The sequence below is a fragment of the Macrosteles quadrilineatus genome, unplaced genomic scaffold, assembly GCF_028750875.1.
Source record: "Macrosteles quadrilineatus isolate MER2022 unplaced genomic scaffold, UCM_ALF_1.0 Scaffold_5__1_contigs__length_97177068, whole genome shotgun sequence".
Classification (NCBI taxonomy): Eukaryota; Metazoa; Arthropoda; class Insecta; order Hemiptera; family Cicadellidae; genus Macrosteles; species Macrosteles quadrilineatus.
Window position 1 is genome coordinate 7,736,494 of NW_026542598.1, and position 22,021 is coordinate 7,758,514.

The window sequence follows — 22,021 nt, forward strand, 5'->3', positions numbered from 1 at the left end:
CGGGGCATTTGCACTTCTGCTAGTGCTAATCGCCACTCGCCACACGCCGGTGATCAGTTTGTTGTTGTTGTGTGTGTTGTTACATTGTGGCCAGTTTGTGTATTGTAAAGAAGGAAATGAATCTCTGTTGCCAAATACCTCAGAGTTATTTGAAGTTTAGTTTTTGGCGTTATAGCCTCTCTCATAACAGTAAAATTTTTCTTAATCAGTGGAGTGATTAGTTCCAACAGTTCTTCAAACTTTAAAGCATTCATTCTCAAAAACTTAAAGTACTCTGTAGGGTCTTCCAATGCCAGTTCTCTTAAAAGAGTATTGGACGCACCAAGATGTTCTCGCCTCCTAATCCACTTTCGAACCCACACAGATCGTCCCTTTTTATTGAGCGGAGCGAAGCGAAGCGAGCGAAGCTCTTATACTACACTCCTGCTTTTGTTTTACAAATACTCCTCCTGAACGGCTGAAGCGATCTGCACCAAATTTAGAACAATCATAGTATTCAACCATGGGAAGGTATAAATCTGAAATGGTAGAAATCGGACCACAGGGGGTTTCTCTACATTAATTTAAACTTTTGGAAATTTAACATGGGCCTTATGGGTTAATTGGTTGCCATGACATTATTTGCGAGATAACAATAAAAAGGTAAACAAGAGTCGCAACATGTGTTAGTCAAGGAATCATCTAAATAGCACATTAGAAATATTGTACAGAGAAAACGGAATATCAACCGGATTAATATCATTGAGCATAATTTACTACAAAATGAATAACCAATAATATTATGGTCGCCGGAATAAAGCCGATGCACCATTGATTTAAATACGGTAATCCACATAGCCATTCTATTTATGTGAACCAAATATAGGCCTACAATTGAGTTTGGATACTGCAAACTGCAAGTAGACATTCCATTGTTGTGATCCAGACGTACCATTGACTTTGGATCCTGCAAATAAGCCATCGATCTCTATAGGCACTCCTTACGTGAACCAAATGTACTACCATAGACTAACCAACACAAGGGAGTATGTTTTATCTATGGTACTACTGAGTTTAGATACTGCAAGTAAACAATTCATTTACGTTAACCAAATGAGCCATTGAGTTTCTTTACTGCAATTACACAATTCGTTTACGTGAACCCAAGTATCATTGAGTTTGAATACATTCCATTTAAGTTAACCAGAACCAGAAGTAAGGCGACCATTGACTTTGGATACTGCTAATAGGAATCTTATTTATGTGGACCAAATGGACCATTGACTTTGGATACTGCAAGAAGATTTCTCATTTATATGAATCAAATGAACCATTGCTTTGGATCCTGCAAGTAGATAATTCATTTATGTGAACCAAATGTACCATTGAGTTTGGATACTGCAAGTAAATTATTCGTTTACGAGAACCCGACGTATCATTGACTTTGGATACTGAAAGTAGATTTCTCATTTATGTGAGTCAAATGAAGCATTGCTTTGGATCCTGCAAATAGACATTCCATTTAAGTGAACCAGGCGTACCATTGGCAAATAGGCATTTTATTTAAGCGAACCAAATGTATCATTGATATTGGATACTGCAAGTAGACATTTAAGAGAACCAGATGAAACATTGACTTTGGTTCCTGCAAGTATACAATTCATTTACTTGAAACAGACTTAAAATTGACTTTGAATACTTCAAATAGACATTCCGTTTTTGTGAAGCAGATATAACATTGACATTGGATACTGCAAGTATTTAATTTCATTTACGAGGAACAGATGTAGTATTGACTTTAGAAAAGTATTGGATTAACACGCTAGCTCCGCTCAATATTGCAAGCAGACAACTGCATTGTACACCTAGTTAAGTTCATGTTCACACAATTCTTGTACACCAATTCTTAAAATTTGTCTCAAAACATTTCGATTTAAGGGAACAGAAGACATTTTGTGCTAAACTGAAATGACTATTGCGACCAATGAACACTTCACTTCTACATGACTAGCGCTAATAATAAGCGCTAGTAACTAGCCACGTGTAGATGGGAATTTTCGCGCTAGTGTGCCCAGCTAGTGCTAGCAGCGAATACTAGCTGCTAGTAAACTAGCTACGTGTACACGGGGCTTAACCTAGGAGCAATTATTGAAAATCCAATAATCAAGTTTGGCTGGGTCCAGTTTTGAACCATCAAGAGTTTTTTTCTTTTTCTCAGGATCAAACTGGCAACCTACTGACAGCTAGGCAATCCCTCAGTTGTTCCCCAGTTTCAATTCTAATTTTCTGGACATTTTAGTTCAGTTTTTTGTAGCTTCAGAAAGAGCATAAATTATTTAAAACACATTCTTTCAACCTATCAAGCGAATTTGGGAAACACTAACTATTGCCTTAAAATGTGCCGATATATTTTGATTTACTATTTTTCCCAAAACAAAAGACACATACAATTTAATCTGTTTTACTGGCACTGAAAATTACAAGAATTATTATTATGTCAAGTGCAAATTTTAAATTACTCGCATACCTCTTTCCACTAGAGCATATTGAGGTCAAAGAAAATTATAAATTTTTAATTAACTTTTTACCTTGGCTTCTTTTCCAAATTAGGTGAAGGCCATGATTTCACAGAATAATTAGTTTTATTTTCTAAAACTGTGGTTTTTAGCACATAGGAAAGTAGCTATTATCGTAAGTCTGTTGAAATATGGTTCTGATATGGATAGTCCCTATTTCATTCCGGGTTCACTCAAGGCAAAACACTGTTTGTTGACATTGTTACTAATTTACCTTCCATTTTAGTTGTTAAGTTTAATTTGGCATGTAGGATGAGCAAAAACATTTTGATTTTACACTGTTAAAATAACGTTTCATTAAGTATTATTCAATACTTACAATGTAATATTTTAAGTTCATCAAATGGACAAAATGAACTGGAGGCACCTAGTTAAAAAAAATTAAAATGTTTAAAATTCGCAAACATTTTTCATGTTGAATCACTAATTTTGTAAAACGTAATTTGTGTACTAGTTTAGTTTTGTAATGTGATATAACAATACTATAATTATTTTCGTTAGTGACTTTTAGTTTTTCGGACACTGTGGTAGCTTATTTAACTTATTTCGCTATTTGCTGTGATTGTCCTATTTTCATGTAGATATAATTTATTACTGGTAAGCGGAATGAGCGAGACGGGAGAGGAAGATGGAGAAAATGTTCCTACAATTCCTGTTACCAGAGGTACAAGTCCTGTTTATTTATTATTCATGCAAGGTTTCCAGTGCCTAATTTGTAAATAGGTATGCTTGTAATAATGTGTTTGGTATGTTAAATACCAAGTGAATAATAGTTAAAATTTATCAACCAATTAAAATGTCACAAAAATAAAATTGTTTCTAACTCGTTGAATGTCAATTATAATGCTGAATATACTATTTCAACATGAACCTACTATTTGAATATTTGTGGTATGAAATATTGTTCCATTTGGCTGTTAGTTATAAATATATTTCTCTTTTAAATTATTGTTTTATTTTTTGATAACCTTCCTCTTGTTTTCACCAGCATGGTGTTTTCTTGATAATTTGTTAACAATCAAATATATAAACTGAATCCTCAATACCAGATGAAATATTTTACTAATTAGCTGTTCATCCCAGTTGTTTAATATTTCCTGTATCCTTTGAACACACAACAAAATTTTCTTGCTAGTATTTTAATAAAAACCGTTTTTGGTGTATTGGACTCCTTGGATACCTAAGCCAAAAGTACCAGAATGCCTGATTTCAGATGCAACACTAAAGTAATCTACACCATCCTTGCACACAAACAGTCCACTCTGCCACAGACAGGTGGGACATGGTCAAACACTAGATGGAACTCAACTCTTAACATATCTCTTTCCTATTCAGGGAGTCATAGTGCCTTGGATATAGTAAAGAATCTTTATTCATGTATTTTTAAATATTGTAATTATATGCCTTAAATGCTTTGCATACAATTTCAATCATAAAGATTACAATTTTCATGAACACTCAAAATTACATCACCAGGAAAAGGTTCAAAATCATACTTGCCCATTACAGACTGAGACTACAGTTTTTAAAGGAGGAACCATTCAACCATTGTATAAAGGAGCTAAATAAATAAATAGTATCAGCAAACTGACACATCCTTTCTCCCATTTGCATGTCAAGCCTTTGAACCACGATTTTCACAACAATGGGGGGGGGGCGAGTTGCATAAGTGCTATAAACCTAATGAATTTCTATCAAAATAGTTAAAGCCATTTTTGAGAAAATCGATTTATATGGGTTTTATGGAAAAATCATAATCAAAAAACGAGATAAAAACGCCTGAAGATACATACCATGAATTAGTAGTCTACATACAAAATTTTAAATTTCACCAACGTCGGTCCACAGGTGTGGTACGGTATGTCTGTACACACACGGACGGACATAATTTTGAAAACCACTTTTTTGGGTTCAGGTGGGTTCATACCCAAAACAGCTATATCCACTTAAACTCGAATTTTTTTACAAAAACAATACTTTCTCCATATATACCCACTGTGTATAGGGGGAGAAAGTAAGTCTACTATTATAGTTGTTGTTCAAAATGTAGAAAGACGTACCCCGTCAGGTTGTTGGGCCGTCCTAATCATCCCCTGTTAGCCTTATAGTGGCGTCCACCCTGGACTGCTAGGATTCCACAAAAATCTGCGTCACACTATAATTTGCAATCAATTGATACATTATACCTACATAAACGAATGAGGGCTCATTTATTTCGTCTTACTTAGACGAATAAAAAACCATTTTAATCACAGTTCTACAACGTACCGTTGCCGACATAACGAGTTCTCGCTTAACTATAAATATTGCAGAGTGTTATGTCTGCAACAGTACGTCAGAACTGTGATTAAAATGAGTTTTTATTCAAGTAAGACGAAATAGATCTACATCAGCCCTCATTCGTTTATGCGTAGATCTAATGTATCAATTGATTGCAAATTAGTATAGTGTGACACAGATTTGTATGGAATCCTCGCAGTCTAGGGTGGACCGACACGAGGTTTGGGTTTGTTCGACTTGGATATTCTCTTCCTGCCAAAGCGAAACTTGTCCTCATGTCATAACCTAAATTAATTTTGTAATTCCTATTATCGGTAGTTGATTTGTGATTTTAAATCTTTTGCACTCATTGTTTTCTCAATAAAATTAAGCAAACAAAAGTTGCAAAATGGTCCCTTATCTTAATGTTTTTTTTTTCAGTTTGCTTAAATTTAGCGTTGTTATTTCTTACAGTTGTTTACCACATTCTTTTCTTTATTGCCATTTGTGGTTGATTGTACCATTAATTCATGGTTTATTCCTGTTAATTCTCGCTATTCATTGCTGTTGCCTTTGTGTATGGATTGTTAAAATTGTTATCACTTATTTTAAGTCAAATAAATAAAATACATTTGAACCTCACACTACAATAGAGATAATCAATGGTGTTATTTGTTCTCTGTTCCCTTGTCTGTGGTGTTGGTTGGACTGTTGGGCTAATGAAGCTTTAGCTTTGTGGGATACCAGCTGAGTGTGGGATGTGTTTGGTTTTTTTCTTAAGCCGAATTGTCAAATCCTGTTTGTTCTGCTATGTTTATTAATCCTTACCACCTTCACCTTGTTTATGTTATGTAGCTAGCATTCAGCATTACGTTACGACAGGCTGGCTAAGCGTATTTGGTTACTTCGATTTTGTCGTTATGATATTACAAACTCCAAGTGAAAACTAACATAAACAGTTTCACTGTTATATTTTATTAGTAATTAATTACCCTACTGTCCTATGTGCGGTTAATCTGATCAGTGCACTGAAGCACAGAACAGGCATTTCATCTGGATTCACTCTTCAATGTGGAAATTTGGTTTATGTGTACTATATAAAACTAAGGCCTAGTTAAGTGCCTGACAGTTGACGTGAAAGTAAAATAAAAAATAGTATTAGTATCCTCTTAAGTTATTAGGCCATCTTCCTTTTAAGTTTCCAAGAATGTCATCAATGCTTTGATGTTAAATCTACATGAGCCTAGGACTAACTTAAGTGATTTTGATTTTGGGTTCTGACTTCTAAACTAAAAATATTAAAACATGTTGGTTTAATTTAGCAAAACAATCTTTGAAGAAATGGCCACTCGATCTCTAACAGATGTTTTTGTGTTAATGCGTAACAATGCATCACAAAACAGGCACATATATTCTGAACAGGTAAGTTAAGACGTCTTAATATGGCATAGCATGTAGAAGTGTTATTGTTCGTCTAAGCTAGGCCTATTTGAGTTTTTAGAAATAGGCCTAGGCTATTGATGAAACTTTAATCAGCGACCATTGATAAAGATTAACCTAGGGTGGACTTCTGTATCTGTTTGCACAAACAACCGAATAAGAATATCAATTATTCGATTGTGTCATTCGATATAAGTTTATCACGTGGTTAGTTAGGTTAGGTTAACCTTATCTTACTAACCAATCGATATATCGATCGATATTTTTATTTGGTTTTTGTGCCAACAGATACGGAAGTCTACCCTTAACCTAGGTTAGAATAATCAACTTAGCCGGTATAGTCGTGTATGAAAGTTCTGCCGAGATATAGGCTAGGCCTAGGCCATCTATTCACCTATTCATTCAGCAAGTCTAAAATGTTGACCAGCCAATACACTGATATTTAAGAATAGGGCCTTCTGTAGACCAACTCTGTCATTGTATGAGCCATTAATTAACAATCCTGTCAAAGGAACACGTCAGCAACAAGACTACAAGATCGCGTCACTCATCTTAATTCATACTTAGCTTAAAACACCTACCTTCGTATGGTTGCCATTTCAATTAAAAGTATTAACAAGTATTGGGTTAGCCTATATAAGTAATTTGTCAAATTTATGTTTTAACCATTCCATGTCAAAGTAAGGAAAAAAAACACCAGAGCTTAACTTAATTGAAGTAACTTAAAGGCTACCTACTTAGCTAATGTCAGATCAACTAAAGTTAGGCTACGGTACTTTAATTATAGGCCACTTAGGCCATAACACGCACTTAGAATAAAACAAACAAAGTTTATTTATTTATTTCCCAATGACATAGCCACTTTACAGTGAAAGTACATTTAAGTTACAACTTGAAATTAACAGAAATAAATAGTAAATGAGTTGTAACAAATAGTGAACAGTAACAAATAATCGTCGGTCAATAGACATAGGGGCGTAACTGCAAAATGGCAACTTTTCAGGAGAACAGTTTTTTAGGTGGTTTCAGAACATGTACTTACTTTTGGTGTTGTAATTATAGATATAAGCCACCTAGGACAATGAAATTTTCACAGATGATACCAAAGGGTATGGGCATCAGTTTGCACTAGTTAATATGTTGTTATCATTATTGATTTCGTAATTACATCAAGTCAAAGTAGATACGCCTGTATGTCTCAAACAAGAAAATTCAAATAACCAGTTACACTCAATAATTTTAAAGCTATAAACTGTCCTCATTTATCTGTAAAATTAACCTTGTTATTACATATTATGCACTAAATTGGTTAAAATTTAATGAATAAGAAAGAAAAAAATTATCATGTTCCAATTAAATTTATTAAGTATAGAACTATAAAAAACATGATTTTGCCACGTGAAAACCAACGTCTAGAGACTAGTCCAACTACAACTAAAATAGTGTAGTCTATTAACAAACAAATTCATTACAGACAGAAATTCAAATTATGCCATGTGAAAATCAGCTTTAGCCTACTACAAAAATACAAAATAGGCCTAGGCCTACATTAAATTAACATTTTACCAAAATAAGAATTGAAGTTCCGGCAAGTTAGCCTATTAGGGCAACAAAAAGTTCATTAGGGCCTACAGACATAAATTGAAATTATTTCATGTAGAAATCAGCTCTAACCTAATACAAAAATACAAAATAGGCCTATATCAAATTAACATTTTGCCGAAATGAGAATTGAAGTACCATTACAACAAATTCATTACAGATAGAAATTCAAATTTGCCTTGTGAAAACAAAATATTAGACATCAGTACAGTAAAAAATACTAAAAGTAACAAATTAACCATCTGCTAATCACCGTAGTAACAGTTTTTTCATTGCTTTAAGTTACTCATGACGCAAGTTTTTGTAGAACAGTACATTGTCTTCGCCCTGTATAATAGGTGTTGGACCGACCACTGCAGAGCCCCATCAAATCATTGTATTTTTCCTTCTTTAATTTTGGCTCGTTCTTCTTGTAGAGTCTGCTTGACTTAGAACCTGGGCTTAAATTTTACAAAATATAGCTACCATATTAAGGACCATTATAGGACTATTCACATTTCGATACTGACCGTAGGCTTTGCCCCTTTGCCTTTAAAAGTTCTGAGGTGAGGATTTTAAAAGTAAATATTGATTGGTCTCCATGGCTGCGATTAGAACACTAATAATGTTTCAATAATGTAACAACAAAAACAAGAAGAACTGCTAAAATTGCATATTTCACAATTTCAGACAGCTGATACAAAGAAGTTAAATATAATATTTTCTATAACTAACAGCTGAGTTAGTTTTTCTAATAATGATTTATTGTCAGTGAAGAAACTAAAGATGGGAGGATTTGTGATTTAATATAAAGAAGAGTGAAATTTAAAAAAAATGTCCATTTAAATTTAATAATTCTTAGCCTATTTTTGCAACTTCAAAATTGAAATTTAAAATGTCAATTATAAATAAAAAGATATGTAATTTTGAGATATGAAGGTAAATCGTATGTGAAAGTTTTATTTGAAAGATTTGGTCAGTTTTTCTCATATCAGCCTACACAAGATTTAAATTTAATCAAAACCAAAATGGCGGTATCCACTACTTCTTACCAGATTTAAAAGTCATAACTTAAACGTTTCTATTAAGGCCATAAAAGTAGAATTTTGGTTCTAAAAGTGTTGGCGGATGAGTAACTATTATATGCAACAGATGTAAATATTAAAATGTTTCTATTTTGTTTCCTCTTCCCGTTGCAAAGCACGGGTACAACAGCTAGTAAGCTTAATACATTATTATTAAAAGTTGATACGCCTTTATGACTCTGCACCTAGTAGCTAAATACATTTAAAGTTAAGAGACATACGGTCGTAAGTGCAGTTCCGTCTGTATGTCTCTTGGAATGTAGGAAAAATGTCAGTTACGATGCTCATCTAACTTTTGAACGGATTGAGATACAGTTGCACCAGTCGGTCTATTGAATAGAGCGCATAAAAATTAGTGGGGTGGTAGTCTTATCTCAAAATCGCCGATTTTCAAGTTACGCCCCTATGTCTATTGACCGACGAAATATTAACAATATAAATTTTCAAATTATAAATTTTAAAATTATAAATAGATAGTTATAGATGGCAACAAGTAGGCTATGAAGTATGAAGTGCATGAGTAAGATAAAAAAATACAGTGTGAAATTGTTGTACAATATAAGAACATAGGATGGATGCAGGAACAAACATAAATAATACAGTTCTACAAATTTTGCATACATCAGAGACAATATAAATAAATATTGGTGAAAAATCTATAGCGTTAGGTGGTAGGCCTAGTTTATGCTCGTGCAGTTTCAAGGCGTGAATATTTTCTTGGCACATCTTCTGATATGAGAGATTGTGTAACAGAACAGATCAGAGCCTGGAGCAACACAGTTTCCAATCCAGACAAGACGAGCTAGTGGGCTGTGGAAGTCGAAAGACTTGGTGTAGTGTCTTAAGACGAAGAGTTCCCTATTCCTAGTACCAGACGGTACTTTGAAATTTTTATCAGGATGTCCGGACAAAATAGACGACCTCTGATTATTTTGAGCAGAAGCATGAGGTCGGCCATGTCTCGGTGCACCGCAAGAAATACAAGCTGGAGCCCAGAAGAGAGAAAATCAACAGGGACATCCACGTTGTTGAAGCATTGCGAACTCCCACCAAGCGGATGAAACACCTCTGCAATGCTTCAAGTCTGTCTTTTTCGCCAATGGTATAGGGTGACCACACGGGGGGGCGTACATCACAAGCTGTCTCACCATAGCACAGTAGGCCTATAGCGTTCTTAGAGCATCAGGGTTGTTAATCCCTCGGGTAGATCTTGAGATGAAGCCCAACATCTTGTTGCCCTGTTTACAAATCCCATCAACGTGGGATAACCTGGAGAACGTGGGAAGAAGCCCATATATCGTGACGGAAGAAAACACCCAGATCCTTTATTCCCGTAATTCTTGGGTTATCAACATGTGAGATTGAGTAAGATGTCAAGAGGGGATGCTTGCTACGATGAAAGGACACACTTGAACACTTTTCAGGGTTAATCTGCATGTTGTTACTGATGCACCAATGACTGATTCCATCCAGGCTTTTTGCACCATTGACTGATTCCATCCAGGCTTTTTTGCACCATTGACTGATTCCATCCAAGCTGTTTTGCACCAGTCTTCCACCGAGGAAATCTCGGGGAAGATTTTTAGATTGTCGGCAAACAGTAGAGCATTGGTCACTGTTAGAAGAGTTAGTCACAGTTAGGTTTAGGTCACAGAATGATAACTAATAAACCCATACTGTACAGGTAGGCCTAAAACAAGCACATCTTTTTCAGACATGTTAATATGAAAAACATAAAGCTCTTTTATCTCAACATTATCTATAGGTCTAACCAGTAAATGTTTGGTTTTGATTAGCCTATTTTTATTTTTTTGTATTAATCCATTTCAGGAATAAGTAGGCCTAATTGCATACTGTAGGCTAATAAGGATTAATTTTAACTCCTCAACTTCCTTTTTAGCAAATGACAGACCGCATGGCCTTAGTGGGAGATTTAGAGTGTGGTATTGAGTTGCGACGAAGTGAAGCATCACGGTTGCCTCCAATATGGGCGGATAACCTGGAGGAGAGTCAGTATGCGATGACAAGGCTACGCAACAAACTCAAGGAGCTTGAGGCACTTTACGACAAACATGTGCTGAGGCCAACATTAGATGATTCAACTGATGAAGAGAGACACATTGAAATACTCACGCAGGAAATTTCTAGGGTGAGTGATTATTTTTTATCTTCAATCTCATTTATTTGTCCTTAACTTAAAAAATTTAAGATAAAGGTGACAGTTAGTTTGGTTAAATGTGTTTTTTTAAATACTTAACAGCATTGTTTCCCAAGCTGTGATACACTAACCACTAGTCGTACGCAAAGGTCACTGTGGTGGTGCGTAATGTTTTAAGACGAGTATTTGGTCATGATTTGGGCATTCAGCCTGCTCCATTTTCAAATTCTCGAGCAGATCTCCAGTTTTTTCGCGTTCTTAAGCACGTTGCCCTTAAAATTGAGCAAGTCAATCTCACTCTAATCCAATTAACTACGAGACTGTAAGGCTTAGGATACACAATTTTTCTGACAACCTTTCAGTTCTAGTGCTCTTATCAATGTTTGAAAATCGTTGCCTAGGATTCCGCAGACTGATGTTATCAGGGGAGTGAAAGAGGCATTTTGGCACTCACATGCTGACATATACTTTCTTTTCTTATCTTCTTCTGCATATTTGGAGACATGAGGGAGCATCAAATAAATTAAATGAAAAAAAAAAATTACTTATTCCATGCAAAGTTATGGTCATAAGGCTCTTCCTTTCACTGAAGAAAGAGACAACATACAACTATTATTAGAGATCATTAAGCCTATAAAGTAGTGTCTCCCAAACTTTTTAGACTTGTTATGTAACTTACTATATGGTGACATTTTAATGATTAAGAATGGCCTAGTTTTTTGGTGTTTTTAAAAAGTAATATAAATATTTAAACTCTGCTCCTGAAAAATGTACACCGGACTTCCCTACCTGGCAACCATAACATGAACCTACATTGTAAATAAAACTTATTTTTATGAAACAGATGTTTGCTGCCACTCATCGGCTGGTGCAGCAGATTCACCATCACAGTTCAGACGCCACGACCAACATGGAGCTCAAGCTGAGTAACAACGTAACTGCCTCACTCGTCACTTCTCTGCAAGATCTTTCTACTTCATTTAGGAAACTGCAAAGCTCTTATTTAAAAAGTAAGTGTCTTTATCAACTCATAAGGCTAGCCTATTTCACGTTTATGTACTTTGTAGGAATTTTTTGAAATTTCAATCAGCTGTAAAGTTTGTGTTCTTTTATTAGTGTAGACCACTTTAAAATGTTAAGTAGGCCTAAATTAAACCTCGTTATGGAAATGGTGATTGTTTGGCAGGATTTACACATACCCTTTGCAGTGGTAGTATGATACAATTCTATACCTACAATATTGCTGTTTAATGTTGGAGGCAGAGATTTTTAATCACGCATAATACTGTGGAAGTAACAGCCAAGCAAACTAAAAAGTATCTCATTAAGTCCTCAAGTCACCTAGGGGCTCTAGGTATACAAGAGGTAGGCCTACCGTATAGTAGAACTCTGATTAGCCAAATTAATTTTGAATTGGGCAGATTCTTAAATACAGAGATTAAGATGGCCAGATTAAAAAATAACCCTCCACAGCAAAACTGTAGCAATTTTCCATGTGCCAGATTGTATTTTCACTAAAATATCTCCTTAAGAATGTCAGATTTATTCCCTATTTAGATAAGATTGGTGTGAAGGTTTGCTGCTTCAATAAAGTGTGTTTTTTTAATTATATAAACAAGAAAAGTACAACGGTTATACCTAATTTCATCATAATCAGGTGATTTTTGCTCAAGTTAACATGCTAACGGACACATAAAAAATGTGGTATACAGTATATACATATATATTTGAATCTGAATGGATGGTGTTTTTGGCCTCTAGAGATATAAAAACAAAACAGTAAATCAGTTCGAGGTCCAAATTTTACTTTCAGACCTATGGTTATAGCTCTATAGCACTATAGGAAATACGCTAAAAAAAACATAATATGCAATGAACAGGTAGCCTATTTTATTCTTGCATGTACTTTCTTTTAGAAATTAACTCAAGAGAAGAAACTTCGAGGTTGTTCTTTGACTCTGAGATGTCAATGGGACGTCAGACTGATCTAGACTGGGAGGTCGACAATGAACTTGACAACTTAGACCGAGCGTTCAGCCTATCTACTGCTCAGCAGGTACTATATTGATCCATGTTTCAACCAGTGAAATTTCACATATGAAAATAATGGTTTAATATCTTTTTTTATTAACAGAGGGTCAGGCTTACAAGTTACCATGGGACTGCATCGCAGCTGGAACAGCTTATTGTGCACCCTCATTCACAGGTCCTCATTCTCCGTCAAATCCCAGGTCTCCATAGTGAACCATGAGAACCTTTTGACTATCCCTTTGATCTCCCGACAATAGGCCAAGGGATCTCATATGACCTTGTAGGGCTGGGCACATAATTATAACGTGGAAGGCTGACTCCTCCTCCACACTACATTTCCTACACAAGAGGCTTTCAACTTGAATTCCCATCTTGTGTAAATGTCCGCGGAATACCCAGTGGCCGCTGATAAAGCCAACCACCTTCCGCAGGGTCTTCATATTCAGCACAAGGGCATCTGCAGCTATCGCACCGGTAGGTGTCTGCAGCATTCTCTTTGACTGCATCTTGCCATTATCATGACCAGGAATTGTCCGTCAGGGTTTGCATCATGTCCTTCTTGGTCATTGCCCCCGTTGAGGTGGGAACAAACGCTGATACCTTCACAGCTTTCACAAGGTCTCTGGCTGGGGCAAGCTGTAGTGAGATTTCCCCGAAGGGACTCAGCTCCTGAACTCGCTTGACCAGCCAATCCTTTATGGCTGCGTTAGCACAGCCAACCACCAAGGCCTTTAAGATGGCAGCTGCTTATCCTGACGTCTTTGCCACGAATGGCCCGACAGCTCCCCCTTCATTTTGTTGGTTTCAGCCTCCATCCGTTTCCTGTCCGGGTGTTCAGATTTGACGATGACCATCTTCTCCACAGACATTGTCTCCGAATAGGTGTGGGTACCGGTGTTCTCTGTGAAACACCTGAGCCCTCTCCCTCTTTCGTCCTCGTCTTCTTTTTCTTGCCCCAGACATCCTCATGTGTCAGGTGCTCTCGCCCCCTCATTCCATCTTTCTTCCTGGAGGCTTCACTAGAGTCAGCTTTGGGGTGCCACCCTCGCCCTGCTTTTTTCCCAGCATCCTGGTTCCCGGAGGAACTGGCTTTGCAGGGAGCAGGGTTCGGGTACTTGGCAGCCCACGTTAGCCTCCTCTCACTTCTGGATTGCACCTTTTTGCCTTTAGCTAAAGCATCTGCTATCCTCTGTCTTCGCAACTCGCCCCTGGAAAATCGTTTTTTTTGTTCCTTTTGAAGAGAAACCTATGTTCGATATAAAAGTCAACTTCGACTTGTGGTGCATATTGAAATTGACTTACCTTTTGAAATTTGAGTTGTGATAGTTTTTATGTAATTTGAGATGAGCTATGCTGCTTTAACTTATAGAGGTAAAATATATAAAATTATTTTTAGTAATGTTATTTATCATGTATTGTTATTTATTTATTTTACCAAGAATGGTTTACACAGGGATTGCAAATCATTTTAAATATCAAAAGAATTTTATATCAAGGTTCGAGTTAGCAAGAATTGTAGTGTTATGTCAAAAACTAAAGTCAAATCTCTAAACCGACAAAACTTAGAAAATTCTGCTGATATAAATTTTCTGTGTTCTGTAGGGAGGATTAACACAAACACAAACCCAACTACTACTACTAGAGGAGGAGAACACTCGACGAGCGGAACATCGGGAGGCAGAGGTGAGGCAGATAGTCAAGTCAATTGTGGATCTCAACGACATCTTCAAAGATCTGGCCCACATGGTCGCCGATCAGGTTAGTAACACTAGAGATAGTAATGAGTCAATCAAGTTGTATTCGTTTATACATTGCATATTATTCACTTGTTTTAATGGGTTCTAGACAAGAAATGTTGCAATTTGTTCCCACTACTTGTCCATATCGCTTCAGGTTAGACACCCACTCTTTTTCTTCTGCGATCAAAACTCGTAGCTCTTTTACACGGTGTTTTGTTGTAGTTTTGCTTCTGTTTTACTTTCTCTGAGCTGTCCATTGTCTTAATATTTTCCACAACACAATACAATGAGAGGCTCACAAGGAATCTGTAAATTTTCAATGCAAACAAGGCATCCCTCCACTTTTTATTTGATATCACTTGTTACTTACGGCCACCAGACGGCATAATGAACCCTTGAAATACACCTGTTAACACCATGATGTCCAGTGTGAGTACTGTTCAAAACATCTGCTCTGATTTTACTAGACACAGATAATCTAGTACCGTGGAAAATCAAGTTGTAATGAAGCACCAAATTACCTCTTTCCTCAACAAATGCAGTTTTCTTCAATGTGGTCCAATCACCAGATTTAATCGCATCTTTTTATACACCACACAAGGTATCCTCAGCTTGGACATCCTTTATTGTTGAAGGTTGTTGAAAATTTTTATTGTAAAATATTATTTGGCACCGCTGCAATTGCTCATTTCATCCCATGCTTTAAAGTGATTTACAATGGTCCAAGGACAACTTCAATCATGGCCTGGATGTTCAACACACTAGGATAAATCCCTTGTTTTAGCAGTAGCAATTAAGTTTGCAATTGATAAAACAATGTATTTTAAAGATTAAAATTGTCATATTTTGCTCATTTGCTTCTTTAATCACAACACCACAATTGTTGAAATCTCCGTGACCTTAAAAGATAACCCAACAGAACACCATTTATGAATAGACTAAATACATTTTAAAATCATATAATCACCATAAATAGACAATGACAATTGTCAATGGTTCCAAATTTCCAGGTTCCATTTGAAATACAGACTTTTTTCCGGTCATCCAAAATCAACACATTCCCAGTTTTCTGATCGGCTGGACATCCTGGTTGGTATTTCAGAACATACCAAAATTGCGTAGTTTTTAATTTCACTTGGTTTGGGTTAACCAGAGGTTTGCATTATTGGGGTTTGAATTTCAGCAACTCTGGTGTACTGTAAGTCAAAGATAATCTACCGATCCGTCTCTTTTACATACATCAGACTCAGACTGCACATTTTACTCTTGAAAATGGAAAAACATATAGTTCTACTAGTTTTATTGAAGCCACATTGTTTATTTTTAATTTTAGTTGTAAAGATTGACATGACTAATTAGTCCAGCATCTATAGGGGGTTGAGTATGCACTGAAAGTGTAACTCTTTTTGACTTTTGATTGTTGTTGGGGGCATCTTGGAGATGACAAAAACCGATGTTGTCACCCTCCCAGCAGGTGCACAACTTGGGGGGAGGGGGGAAGGTGCTCTGAGACGTGTTCTAGAAAATCACTTATATCTCGTGAACTAGACACGATAGAAACAAGCTCTAAACGGCATTGTACAGTCCAACCTCAGTATAACGAATCTGAAGGGACCGAACTGAATATTCGTTATATCAAGGATTTTGTTAAAACGAGGTTCGTTATATAGAGGTTAGGTTTGCAGGAATTTCGCTAAGTCGAGGTTCAGAACCAGCGTCGGTCAATATAGGTCGGGATTTGACCTCATTAAAATACAATTAAAGTAGCATAGACTACAATACTTTATAGTACAGTGTTTACATTGTACAGTAGAACCTAAATTATCCGGCATAATAAAGGTGAGGGATCTTGAATATTGCGCAATCATGACAATGGCATTGACCTTGGTACAGGTTAAAAACTGTAAGTTTAAAATCACAGCTTGTTCTAACCCTCCTAAAACCTAGCCAAACCCTGTATTGCGTAGTCATAAACCACGTAAAGAACAAAACAATAGGCCTACAGTAGAGTTTAGTAAGCTACTGCTCGCGATAGGCCGGTAGGCTACTTACATTACAGTACTGATTTATCACAACAGAGGAATGTCAATAATAATCATTAACTATAGCATTGGTGTTGCTAGTTGAAACAAATCGTATTGAAAACAATAAGTTATTAGATAAGTCATTATAAAAGTGTATAATCATAGCCAAATTAAGGATAATAAAAACACTCGTAAAAGGAATGTTAAAATAACGATGTTGCTATTCTTTCTCTTTGGTTTTGTTTTTATATTCTTTCTTAGGTTTCTCTTTATCCAAAAATTGTACAATTCACCATAGTTATCCCGTATCGCCCAATCACAGCTTACTAAACATTACGTCGTCTTCAGTCCTCCCTCAGTCTCAGTGAATTGAATGAAATCAGTTCTCAGTTGCAAGTTGCAACATAGCGCGCGCAGCGACAGCAGACAAAGAAGTAAAACGGAGCAGACGAATGTTAGCGCAAGCGATGAGGTGACCTTTCTATTTCATTTGATAAAGAAACAGATTTTCCCAAAACAATAATTGGGTGGGGGATTTTTTATATCGAGGGAAAGACGTAGACAATTCGTTATGTAGAGGTTAAATTCGCAATGTAGAGGTTCTGACAATGATAAATTCGCTATATTGAGGTGTCTTATTTTAGCCGAAATCACGAAAAATTCATTAAATCAAGGTCTTTGTTATGGTTTGTTCGTTATGTAGAGGTAAAATATACATTGCGTCTTATGGAGAGTTCTAGGGGATTGAAAAACATTCGTTATATCAAGGAATTCGTTATATCGAGGTTCGTTATATCAAGGTTAGACTGTATTACCAACTTCATCTGCTTTAAAAAAATACCCAGGAAAAGTCCAGTATCTATGATATTAGTTGAGTTATTTAACAATTTATTAAAAAAATTGAATACAAACCCCTAAAAACGTTGAATTATCCATTAAAACCCCTTTAAAACAACAAAAAGTACAGTTTTTCATCGTGCAAAATATGTTTTACACGCTAAAGTGACTTTATATGGTAATTATATCGAAATATTACAAAGTAATGCGAGGTTTCCGATGAAGCTGCACGGTGACGCGGATGACGCCGCTGCGCGGCAGAAATCAACGTGTAGTACAGACTTGTAAAAATTGGGTATGTACCGAAAGTGTAACGCATTTTCACTTTTGATTGTTGTTGGGGGCACCTTGGAGATGACAAAAACCTATGTTGTCGCCATCCCAGCAGGTGCACAACTTGGTGGGAGGGGGGGGGGGGAAGTAGTGCTTCGCTCATATCTCGTGAACTAGACACGATAGAAACATGTTTTAAACGGCATTGTACAGTATTACAAACCGCATCTGCTTTAAATATTTTACAATGAAAAATCCCATATCAATGATAATAATTGAGTTATTTAACATTTTATTTGAAATTACAAATTTCAAGTCAAAATACCGTTTATCTGCCCATATAACTCTCATAAAACAATGAATAGTACTGTGTTTGGAGTGCATTCTATGTTCAACACGCGAATTACAAAAAAATAAGTGTACTGTACTTTCCTTAAAATAATATGTACGGAGTTCTCGAGTTTGCGAGAAAATAATTATAAGCTGTTTTTAACACTAGGCTATTTATTTTAAATATAAAATTTAAACAAAAATCTAGGTACAACTACCAAAGAAAATGCTTCAGTTTGAAATGTATACGGTTTTTATTAAAAGAATATTAAAATAGACTTGGAAATGCTGTACTTCATTTTAAAACTTAACTACCATATAAACTACACATAAGAAAACAACGGATACTATTTTGGTCATCTTGTTTGAAACGGTCTTAATGATGAGGATTTCTACAATTTTTAAAACATTTGCAGTACGAGCAGCAGGATTAAGAAGAAAAGGAAGCACCTGCAATGCCACCTGCTATATAGAAATCACAACTAATCCATCTGCCGTCAAGGACATTAGTAAAATGCCTTGAACACCAGGCAGCTTCAAATGACACCTGTTACGGAGTAGTGCCCAACTATATTTTTGGGAAAAGTCCTTGACAGCAGAAATAGAGCCTTTAGATCTATTTCAGTACAGATTTTTCAAAGACAGCTCAGGAAAATTGCGCCCCCTTCTTATAACCCTGCCTCCGGCTCCTACAAATTTGCTAAAGCCATGTATATGCAAGACTTGTTCTAGATCAACTGTACAGTAGCTGATTTTCAAACAAGTCATCCTGCTGCTCCTACTGAAAATGTTTTAAAAATTGTAGAAATCCTCATCATTAAGACCGTTTCAAACAAGATGACCGAAATAGTATCCGTTGTTTTCTTATGTGTAGTTTATATGGTAGTTAAGTTTTAAAATGAAGTACATCATTTCCAAGTCTATTTTAACATTCTTTTAATAAGAACCGTATACATTTCAAACTGAAGCATTTTCTTTGGTAGTACCTAGATTTTTGTTTGAATTTTATATTTAAAATCGCCTAGTGTTAAAAACAGCTTATAATTCTCGCTAACTCGAGAACTCCGTACATATTATTTTAATGAAAGTACAGTACACTTAATGTTTGGTAATTCATTTGTTGAACATAAACTCTAAACAAAGTACTATTCATTGTTTTATGGAAGTTATATAGGTAGATAAACGGTATTTTGACTTTAATTTTGTAATTTTAAATAAAATGTCAAACAACTCAATTATTATCATTGATATGGGATTGTATTTCATAAAATCTTTAAAGCAGATGCGGTTTGTAATACAATGCCATTTGAAACATGTTTCTATCGTGTCTAGTTCACGAGCGCTACTTCCCCCCCCCCAGCCCCTCCCACCAAGTTGTGCATCTGCTGGGATGGCGACAACTTTGGTTTTTGTCATCTCCAAGAAGCCCCCAACAACAATCAAAAGTGAAAATGCGTTACACTTTCGGTACATACCCAATTTTTACAAGTCTGTACTACACGTTGATTTCTGCCGCGCAGCGGTGTCATCCGCGTCACCGTGTTGCTTCATCGGAAACCTCGCATAACCTTGTAATATTTCGATATAATTACCATATAAAGTCACTTTAGCGTGTAATTATGCACGATGAAAAACTGTACTTTTTGTTGTTTTAAAGGGGTTTTAATGGATAATTCAACGTTTTTTAGGGGTTTTTATTCAATTTTTTTAATAAATTGTTAAATAACTCAACTAATATCATAGATACTGGACTTTTCCTGGGTATTTTTTTAAAGCAGATGAAGTTGGTAATACAATGCCGTTTAGAGCTTGTTTCTATCGTGTCTAGTTCACGAGATATAAGTGATTTTCTAGAACGCGTCTCAGAGCACCTTCCCCCCCTCCCCCCAAGTTGTGCACCTGCTGGGAGGGTGACAACATCGGTTTTTGTCATCTCCAAGATGCCCCCAACAACAATCAAAAGTCAAAAAGAGTTACACTTTCAGTGCATACTCAACCCCCTATAGATGCTGGACTAAATGCAAATTTTGTATTGGTTATTTTGGTTTAATAATTGAGTTATTGAGCTATATTAGTTTTGTATCGTCGGTATCTATCCACTTTACTCGGACGTGCCTCTATTGCTTGTTCCAGGGCACAGTGCTCGACAGGATTGACTACAACATAGAGCAGGCCCAGGTACAAGTACACGAAGGCTATCAACAACTCCAGAAGGCTGACTTGTATCACAGGAAGAACCGCAAGATGATGTGCATCCTAGTGTTGAGTGTGGTGACTATGCTCCTGACTTTTATACTCATCATCACCAAGTTTTAACTTGTACTTATAGAAGCCAAGCTTTAGTATTCAATGATGCCATGTTTATTTCGTATCTTGCTTAGCTCAAGTCATTATTGTGTTGTTGATAACCTAAAGTGCATGTATATATTATTATTTGTTGAATCAAAGTCTTTCATATGTTTATTATAGCTAAGTTGATTTTAGATTTAAAATTATATTTTTGTTGACTTAGGTTTGAAACCCGGTTTTATAAGTATTTAAGTGAGTTTATTATAATAATATCTATCACCATTGATAAAATATATCACATAGTCCCTTATACATTTATAATGCTTATGGATCAGAGGAAGTCAATTTTATGTTGTGTTGATCAATAACGCAGGATCATAGGGGCCTTTTTATTTCTAGTGATTTTATAACCTATAAAATTATAAATTTCAAATGTATTTATTTATGTGAAATACTACTTGTCCTATGGTATTACAACAAAAATATTGAGCACAGTTTTAATCTACTGTAAAAAAACATAGAAATATTTTTGTCAACATTAACACACTCAAGCCTAAAGGTACTAGCATTGACTTTACACAGAGCTTCAAATGTTACTTGAATGGGAAGTCTACTCTGTGTATGGTCAATGGTACTTCAGGCTACAGATTTCACATATGGTCAAAATCCTACTTGTGGTATCTAAAGTCAATGGTATTACTTGGCTAGTCAATAATTACTTAAATGTTCAGTAGACAGAGAACAAAATACATCCAGGGCATACTTTAATGCTGTAATTTATTTTGGTTATTTTTTATGTACAGTATTGTAAATATAATGTTCCTAATTTTTATTTCCCTCATTTTAACATTGTTATTTGTTATAAAATATATGGTTGTAAAATCTGTTTATAATTAATCAAATGCATAATGTTATATTGAACCCTGAGTTTTTATGAGTAAAACTTTTTCTATGTAAAAAGTCTCAAAATTGATTATATCCCAAACACTTGTTTCCTAAATATTTCTTTTCAATGTTTCCAGAACTGTTTTTATTTATAATTTTATGAACAACTAGCAGAGTACCCGTCCTTCGTACGGGGTTGGCGTAAGTATAAAATGCTTATTGCAGTGATACTCGTGCTTTGCATTTGCAATAAGAGAAGGACACGGTTGGAGAAAATTTGGTTCTTTTAATTTACGGTATGAAACATCTACCAAAGCCATAATAATGTTCTACCTTTGCACCTAAACAATAGAAAATAAACGATATCAGCATTCTGACACATACTTTCTCCCATAAGTTTGTCAACAACCTTTATCATGTGTAAGCGGTGAGAGTAAACATACGGAAATGGAATTTGTACGATTTTGTTCAGAACTTAAAGGACTGTAACATACTAAATTTTTATCAAAATCGTTCGGGCCATTTTTGAGAAAAT

At 35.6% G+C, this 22,021-nt stretch overlaps 1 protein-coding gene across 1 annotated transcript; it reads left to right on the top strand.

Moving 5' to 3' along the window:
• The first annotated feature begins 5,671 nt into the window (after window positions 1-5,671).
• LOC128994445 (syntaxin-16-like) lies at window positions 5,672-21,529 on the top strand. The gene is made up of 6 exons (XM_054419020.1): window positions 5,672-6,236; window positions 10,821-11,069; window positions 11,923-12,088; window positions 12,995-13,134; window positions 14,712-14,867; window positions 20,446-21,529. The coding sequence occupies exons 1-6, from the start codon at window positions 6,156-6,158 to the stop codon at window positions 20,626-20,628; spliced, it is 975 nt and encodes a 324-aa protein (XP_054274995.1). The 5' UTR covers window positions 5,672-6,155; the 3' UTR covers window positions 20,629-21,529.
• The last annotated feature ends 492 nt before the right edge of the window (window positions 21,530-22,021 follow it).

What these genes read in the sequence shown, in the direction of transcription:
- LOC128994445 (XM_054419020.1), top strand. Translation starts at nt 6,156, where the DNA reads ATGGCCACTCGATCTCTAACAGATGTTTTTGTGTTAATGCGTAACAAT. An exon ending in GCAAAGCTCTTATTTAAAAA is followed by an intron (nt 12,089 to 12,994) that starts GTAAGTGTCTTT and finishes ACTTTCTTTTAG; the next exon opens with AAATTAACTCAAGAGAAGAA. An exon ending in GCCTATCTACTGCTCAGCAG is followed by an intron (nt 13,135 to 14,711) that starts GTACTATATTGA and finishes TGTGTTCTGTAG; the next exon opens with GGAGGATTAACACAAACACA.